Raw genomic sequence first — 8,653 nt, forward strand, 5'->3', positions numbered from 1 at the left:
CAGAGAAGCCTCAATGTACTCAGGAGTGTTCACACAGATCTTGAAAGAGGAGAGAGGACTGTATCAGAACAAAGTGTTCTGTTTCATCCATCTGAGTGTTCAGGAGTTTCTGGCTGCTCTTTATGTCAACCTAACCTTCATTAACTCTGGCATCAACCTGGTAGAAGACAAACAAACAGCATCCAAGTGGTCTAAATTATTTAGGAAGAAAAATAATTCAAAATATCTCCACAGGAGTGCTGTGGATAAGGCCTTAGAGAGTCCAAATGGGCACCTGGACCTCTTCCTTCGCTTCCTCCTGGGTCTTTCCGTGCAGGCCAATAAATCTCTCCTACGAGACCTTCTGACATGGACGGGATGTTGCTCACGGAACAATCAGAAAACAGTCAAGTATATCAAGAAGAAGATCAAAAACAATCTGTCCTTAGAAAAAAGCATCAATCTGTTCCACTGCCTGAATGAACTGAATGATTGTTCTCTAATTGAGGAGATCCAACAGTCCCTGAGATCAGGAAATCTCTCCACAGATAAACTGTCTCCTTCTCAGTGGTCAGCTCTGGTCTTCATCTTACTGTCATCAGAAAAAGATTTGGATGTGTTTGACCTGAAGAAATACTCTGCTTCAGAGGAGACTCTTCTGAGGCTGCTGCCAGTGGTCAAAGCCTCGAACAAAGCTCTGTAAGTAAATAACTGCTCATATGTTTACTGTTTAAAAATATAATTCTGTGAATCTCTAAAGCATGGTCATGTCATACAAGATGTCCTTCAGACAAAGGTGTATGTCAGGTTAAGGCTGGATTGTACTCCAGTGTTGTAAAAGACCTTTTTTTTTTTACATTTAGTTTGATGGTAGAAGAAGGTAGCACATGGTGTGGTTTCTGCAAACAGGAGCAGGGAAAAACAATACAAATCAAATGAAGACTAAAAGTGAAGACTGTGTGTTTTTGTTCTTTTTCATAAATTTTCAGACTAAGTAGCTGTAACCTCTCAGAGAGAAGCTGCAAAGCTCTGTCCTCAGTTCTCAGCTCCCAGTCTTGTAATCTGAGAGAAGTGGACCTGAGCAACAACAACTTGCAGGATTCAGGAGTTAAGCTTCTGTGTGGTGGAATGAAGAGTCCTCACGTTAAGCTGGAAAGCCTCCGGTCAGATCAAGTGATAAAATGTTTTTTCTTTTCTTTTCAAATGACAGTACAAACCAAAAAGAATTGAAGCTAATTAGGTGACTTGTTTAACATTAAGCAATGGGATTTTAATCAAGTGATGAAATATTCAAAACAAATATTGTGTTTCTCCATGGACTTACTTTAAAACCAATGTATCTGTCTTTCTTACTCACCATTTTCAGACTGAGTGGTTGTGACCTCTCTGAGAAAAGCTGTGAAACTTTGTACACAGTTATCGACTGCCAGCCGCCTAGTCTGAAAGAGCTAGACCTGAGCAACAATGACTTGCAGGATTCAGGAGTGAAAATTATGTTTGCTAGATTGAAGAGTCAACATTCTACACTGGTAAAACTCAGGTGAGATTAAGGGATACTCTGTGTTAAATTATATTTTCCATATTTTGGATATCCGTATTTTGGGGATTTCAATTGACATCAAAGCAACTTATTTTTTTGTTTGTTATTTACTTATTCCAAATGACTATAAAGATGTAGTAATTCCATCCAGTCAACCTGGATGGACTAACTAAATAATGAGTAACTCCTCACTGCATCTAGAAAAAAAAACATTAACACCAGCCTTGTCTCCTTTTTCATAATTATTTCAGTATAAGTGGCTGTAACCTCTCAGAGAAAAGCTGTGAAGCTCTGTCCTCAGTTCTCAGAAAACAGTTGTCTAATCTGAGTGAGCTGGACCTGAGTAACAACAACCTGCGGGATTCTGGCGTGAAACTTCTTTCTACTGGAATGAAGAGCCAACACTGCAAACTAGAAAAACTCTGGTCAGCTAACAATCAAGTTTAATTTTAGCCAACTAGACAAACATCAATCATATGTTGTTATGTTTTATATTCTGACCACTTCAGTCCAAGTCACAGTAGTTTGCAATATTTGTACCCTTTTCCACACAGAGTAATCATGACTAATACCCATCTTGGAACAACACAAAATAACATCCACACTAGCAATTCCTCACTGTACAAAAATGTATTTGAACACTTTGATAGACTTTGTATTTTTGTTCATAATTATTCAGGCTGAGTGGCTGTAACATCTTAGAGAGAAGCTGTGATGCTCTGTCCTCAGTTCTCAGCTTCCAGAACTCCACTCTGATGGAATTGGACCTGAGTAACAATGACTTGAAGGATTTAGGAGCAAAGCCTTTGTTGGCTGGACTAGAGAGGCCAGACTGTGCACTGCAAACTGTCAGGTGAGGTCAAGTGATATTTTTTTTCTTCTGATAGCTGATAAAAATACCAACTAAGAAGGCTAATTTAGTATTTCATCTGTGTGTCAGTTCTTTAAAATATAAATAAAATTAGCAAAACCAAGACTTTCAACTCACATAAGAAAATATTTCACTCATGACAGAACTTAAATAACAGAACAGATGTTTAAAGTAAGATATTTACAATTTCCTGCACAAAATGAGCTAATTTTCAATTGTGATGCTTGCTGCAGGTCTCAAATTGCTGGGACAAACACCATGTTTACCATGGTGTCGCAGCTCCTCTTCTTTCCAAAACAGTTTGAAGACGACTGGGCATCAAGGTTGTGGTGTTTTGGTGTTCAAGTTCTGTCCAATTATTTGCCTGACTCTGATGCAAAGAGGTTGTGGTCATTTTTGCGATGTTTTTCATGTAATGCAACAACAATTTATGTGCTTATGCCTTCTGCCATAATTTAATGTGCGAGAAATATCAGTGAAACACTACTGTCCGGTGCATGCCAATTACTGTCAGTAACAGTCATAGCAGCAATGATCACAGTCAAACACGGTTACTTTTGGCAGGAATTGCAGCTAATATTTGTATATTTGTCTGACTGCTTTTATAATATTGCACTGTGAGATGGATACTCCAAATGCAACAACAGATTCAGTGACTGTCCCGCAAGTGTCCAACCTTTCTATTACTAAATCAATGCAGTTGTTAATTTTAATGTTAAATTTAAACACTCTCCCATTGCACAATAATATATGTTCGATTTGATTCAGTTCAGTTTATCAATGTATACAGCACCGAATCACAACATCAGTCACCTTGAGGCATTTTACATTGTAAGGTAGACCCTACAATAATACATACAGAAAAAAAATCCAACACTTATATGACCTCATATGAGCAAGCACTTTGGTGTACTTATGTGTCACGAGCAAAAGCATGTGCTCTTTGAACACACAACATAATTTCTATTCTGAAAGTAAATGCAGCTATGACCTTTGAACAAACTCAAGATTGCATGTTTTGTGCCTTGGGTTTCATGTTGGGTTTCATGTTGAGTCCTTGGGACTCCCCCGGCAGCCTACAACTATTGTAGCATAACTAAGGGAGGATTCAGGGTCACCTGATCCAGTCCTTACTATATGCTTTAGCAAAAAGGAAAATTTGAAACCTAATCTTAAAAGTAGAGGTAGTGTCTGTCTCCTGAATCCAAACTGGAAGGTGGTTTCACCGAAGAGCCTGAAAACTGAAGGGTCTGCCTCACATTCTACTTTCAATACTCTAGTAACAACAAATAAGCCTGCAGAGTGAGAGCGAATTGCTCTAATGGGGTGATATGGTATTATAAAGTCATCAAGATAAGAAAGGGCCTGATTCCTTAAGACTTTGAATGTGAGGAGCAGGATATTGAATTCAATTCTGGATTTAAGAGCGAGCCTATGAAGGGAAGCCAATTTAGGAGAAATCCTGGTCAAAAATGACTCCAAGGTTCCTCACAATGTCAATGAAGGACGAAGCCATTCTGTTGTAATAGTTGCAGTATGTGGTTTTGCATTGCCCTGGTGAATACTTCCCTGAAATAGATGTCATCCGGAGGTAAGCATATGTTGCTCTAAAGTCTTTATATACATTTCAGCTTTCATAGTTCCTTCCAAAACATGCAAGCTGTCCATACAAACAAGTCAGATGTTATGAGGTTGTATAAGTGCATATGGTATAAAAAAAATACAATTCATATAGCCATTTATCAAAGAAAACTTAATATTGCCAAATATTAAGTATTCACTGCAGCTTAAACACACTTTAACACCAGTGTCTTTTGTCGTCTTGTTAATATATTTTCAGAATGTGTGGCTGTAACCTCTCAGAAAAGATCTGTGAAACTCTGTCCTCAGTTCTCAGCTTTCAGTCATCTGGTCTGAGAGAACTGGGCCTGAGTAACAACAATCTGCGGGATTCAGGAGTGAAGCTTCTGTGTGATGGAGTGAGAAGTCAACAATGTGTATTGGAAATTCTCAGGTCAGGCTTCACTCATGCTACTTTAAAATCTGACTCATACCATTAGTCAAAAATCTAACTCATGTAGAACTTTATCGCCATATCCAAAACAAGACAGAGATTGTATTTATATTAACCCTTTAAAGCCGGTCGGAGCGGGCACGCTGCGTTTTGTGTAACTATTTTTAAATCCCTGTAGAACCGAAACCACGTAAGCTAGCACAATAATTTTTTTTGCATATGAAACTGGAGTAGTTGTACTTATATCTTATGCCATCAGCTTGTCCTAGGTCACAGTTTGCCGCTTTGCCGATCCGATCAGCTGGTCATAACACGTCCTACATTGACATAGACGTCAGAGAGAACTATCGCATGTCCGCCATTACCTGCCCAAAATTGGAAGTGACATCGTTTCGCGGAAAATGTCGTTTTTTTTACATATAGGCCTTGTAAGCCTATAGTGGTGTTTTTAAAAGTCATGTTTTACTTCATCCTTTTCTGAATAGTTTCTGGGATGCTTAGAACTCAAATTGCACTGCTTTAAATAGTTTAGTTTGATGCACATGCTGTTTTCTTTGCAAATTTACATTATACGATTTATTTTCGTTTTTTTCTACAGTAGATAAAAATTGGTGTATTTCAAAAATAAAACTATGAAGACACTCAAAATAAATTTCCTGTTGTTGTAAACTATTTTTTGCAACTTTTTTGTATTTACAGTTTTGAAGGATAAACCTCTTAAATTTCTCTAAGTAGAAATCTATGTGAAAAAAACAAAAAAAAAAACAACAACTTTTAATTTCTTTGTAGTTCATTGCACTTTTTTGCAATTTATGTAGTTACTATGGACTTAATACATCCATGTTATTAAATTTTGGGCTATAACAGTTGTATTGATGTATAGCAACTTGAAATGCTCCCAAAAATGGCACTACAGCATGTAAAAATATATAGTAAGCTCTGGCAGACTTGGTTCTATGGTAGGTCTTAAAGGGTTAATATATCTGTATATACAAGCAATATACAGGTATATTAATATATCTGTATATTGCTTCTATGGGATCTCCATTTCACAGTCTTTTAGAATGCTTGACATGAAAGAAATTCTTGGAGATTTTTGTCTAAATGATCACATTAGTTGTGCAAGGTAATAAGAGGATTTTTTTCTATGTGATATTATGCAGCATTCACAAACAGTACATGTGCACTAACTGGGATTCATAAATACAAATTTAGAGCTGCCTTTGTCTGGGCATACAAGTAATTAATGAAAGCCTGACTGTCTCTGAAAATTTAAATATCTAGAAAATGATTACAACTCGGGATGGACCGATCCGATATTATGTATCGGTATCAGTCCGATGCTGACCTAAATTACTTGATCGGATATCAGAAAGGAATAAAAAATGTAATCCGATCCATTAAGCACAAAAGCAACTTAGAAAACATGCGACATGGCGTAACCCAGCTCATGACCTTAGCATGTCAGACCAGAATGCGTCACGTGATAGAGCGCCTGTGGCGTGCGAGACCTGTCGGCGGTCTGGAGTTACTTTACACTGAAAGCATTTGGAGCCTCGCTACTTGCTTCCAAAATGGTATTTCATATCAGAGAAAGCTATCCCAGAGAAGTAAAGCAAGTCTGTAAGTTCATCTCTGAATGTCTGTAAAGTATTTCCACGCTAAATTTAACAACCGATATATAGCACAAAAGCTGATCGTGATTTTTCCAATTACAGCCATTCCAGAGAAGAGTGGCCTGAAAATTGAAGGCTCTGCCTCCGTAACATTCATCATCCCCCCATCATTTCTAAATTCAGCTGCATAATCCTGTCTGAAACTTTTCTCACCTCCACAACACTATTCACATAGTCTTCCGTCAAAGTTACTCATGCTCCATTTCTCTTCCTAACTATGCCATGGTAGAACATGTTAAAAGAGCACTCCGCCTCCTAGCCTCTCTTCACCTCCACCTATTCTGTACCTTACTTCTCTCTTGATTAATTATGAAGTTATTACACTTATTTCATAATAAATGTATATTAGAAAAATCATCATAGATGTAACTCACCTGTCTGAAATTTTGCTGGGGAAGTGTGTTATTGCCGGGTGGATTGTTGGGGTTTCTTTATTTTCTTTCTATTTTCTTTCTTTTTATCGTCTGTGAAAAGGTGTTTGCCACCTTTGTGATTTCTTATTATTTTTACATTGGGCACACATAAACTTTTCAGATCTTCAAAGAAATTTAAATATCAAGTAAGGTTATAAGGCCAGTTCTAAAGCTGTGGAATTCCAGCAAACCACAGAGAGAGCCATTGTCCACTAATGGTGAAAACATAGAAGAGTAGCAACTGGTTGACTGCAAATACCCCAAAAATGAAGCAATGACTAATCCAAGAGGTCACAAAAGACCCCACAACAGCATTGAAAGAAATGCAAACCTCACTTGCCTCAGTTAAGGATGGTGTTAGTCCACCATAAGAAAGAGACTGAGCAAAATGGCCTGCATGCCAGAGTTCCAAGACAGTGTGATGATCCTGTTTTCCCCAATAAGTCAAGTCAAGTCAAGTCATCTTTATTTATATAGTACATTTAAAAGACATCAGGTGTCAGCCAAAGTGCTGAACAGAGAAATATACTAATAATTAAAATAAATAAGATGAAAACATAGAAACATTGTGAGACATCCATATATTTTTGTAAAAAAAAAAAAGTGTACATGCAAATATGCACATACGTATGCAAAAATGTACACATTCACACACAAGCACACATACGTGAACATAAAATACATGTATACGTGTCTACACATGCAAACAACATCCAATGAGATAAAAGACCAGGGTAGCTGAAACAGAATAAAAGGGGTGTCAGAGAGATCCGAAAGCCTTGGAAAATAGGTAGGTCTTCAGATTTGATTTGAAGACTTCCAAGGACGAAGAGGATTTTATGAAAGGGGGAAGACTATTCCAGAGTTTCGAGGCGGCAATGGAGAAAGCCTGTCCCCTTCAGATTTGAACTGGGAGCGTGGAACTAATAAAAGCATCTGACTGGAGGAGCGCAGAGTTCGAGTGCAGGCGGGAAAGGCTTGAGTGACAGATGCCTAGATAGAGAGAGTTACAATAGTCAAGACGTGATTATATGAAAGCATGGATAACAGTTTCCTGGCCTTTAGATGACAGGATATTTTTGAGTTTAGAAATGCTCCTGAGCATTAAGTATTAAAAGTTCTGGTTAATTATTCACAGATGTATTGTTTTGTGTGTCTGCAGTCTCTCAGGCTGTCTGATCACAGAGGAAGGCTGTACCTCTCTGGCCTCAGCTCTGAGCTCCAACCCCTCCCGTCTGATAGAGCTGGACCTGAGCTACAATCATCCAGGTACCTCAGGAATGAAGCTGCTCTCAGCTGGACTGAAGGATCCAGGCTGGAGACTGGACACCCTCAGGTATGGAGAGAATGTCTGATAGAGGAGGAGTAAGAGGAAACAGTTTATGTGTCCTTCACTCAGGTCCCACAGACATGATCTGAGCAACCACACACAGTAGGTTTTTCTTTACTCAGAAAAGAAATACTAGTCTACTTGGATGATAAATTCATAAATGATAGAGGGAAATCTGTCTTGAAACTGCCAAATTAGGCAGGGGTGTGGGTGTGGGGGGTAGCTCAGTTCAGGGGCGGGATAGCTCTGTAGGTAGAGTGGTGGCCCCATGATCAGAAGCTTGGGGTTTCGACTCCACTGAACGCTGAGCGCTGCATTGGTGGCTGCCCACTGCTTCATTGGGTGAATGGGTTAAATGCAGAGCAGAGATTTCCCTGCGGGTACTAGCACATACACACTGTTATGTTGCGTTCTATTTAGAAGAAATTATTCTTGTAGATATGTTTCTTACCTTTTCACTTATGAGCTAATCAGAAACTGTTTGCCTCATCTACCATTTATCAATATTGAATTTTTCTTTTGTTACTTCTACGCAATCATTACATTATCTGAATGTGTGGAATGCTGAACACAGTTATGTTTAATAGGGGACGCAACATTACATTGATGTATCATGATTTATTAAAATGCTGTGAAACACGAGAAACTGAGAAAAACAGAAATATAAGAAACCCAAGTATAACAGAATCTACAAGTAAGTTTGATGCAGGTTTTTGATGATCAGAAAATCCATCAAAGAGAAACCAGATTACATATGATGATAAGAGTTACAGTTGATTCCTATTAAGCACAGATACACGGTACCACTGAAAAAGCATGGCAGGCTGGAC

The 8,653-nt window shown here is 38.3% G+C and overlaps 1 protein-coding gene across 1 annotated transcript; it reads left to right on the forward strand.

The window, feature by feature from the left end:
- Positions 1 to 13: 13 nt before the first annotated feature.
- LOC102200560 (ribonuclease inhibitor-like) lies at positions 14 to 7,848 on the forward strand. Its single transcript, XM_013908014.1, has 8 exons — positions 14 to 678; positions 969 to 1,142; positions 1,346 to 1,519; positions 1,771 to 1,944; positions 2,199 to 2,372; positions 2,624 to 2,713; positions 4,231 to 4,404; positions 7,656 to 7,848. Exons 1-8 carry the CDS (start codon positions 14 to 16, stop codon positions 7,846 to 7,848), a joined length of 1,818 nt encoding a protein of 605 aa, XP_013763468.1.
- Positions 7,849 to 8,653: the final 805 nt, after the last annotated feature.

Source organism: Pundamilia nyererei, unplaced genomic scaffold, assembly GCF_000239375.1.
Source record: "Pundamilia nyererei isolate P.nyererei 1_Seehausen unplaced genomic scaffold, PunNye1.0 scaffold00797, whole genome shotgun sequence".
Lineage (NCBI taxonomy): Eukaryota > Metazoa > Chordata > Actinopteri > Cichliformes > Cichlidae > Pundamilia > Pundamilia nyererei.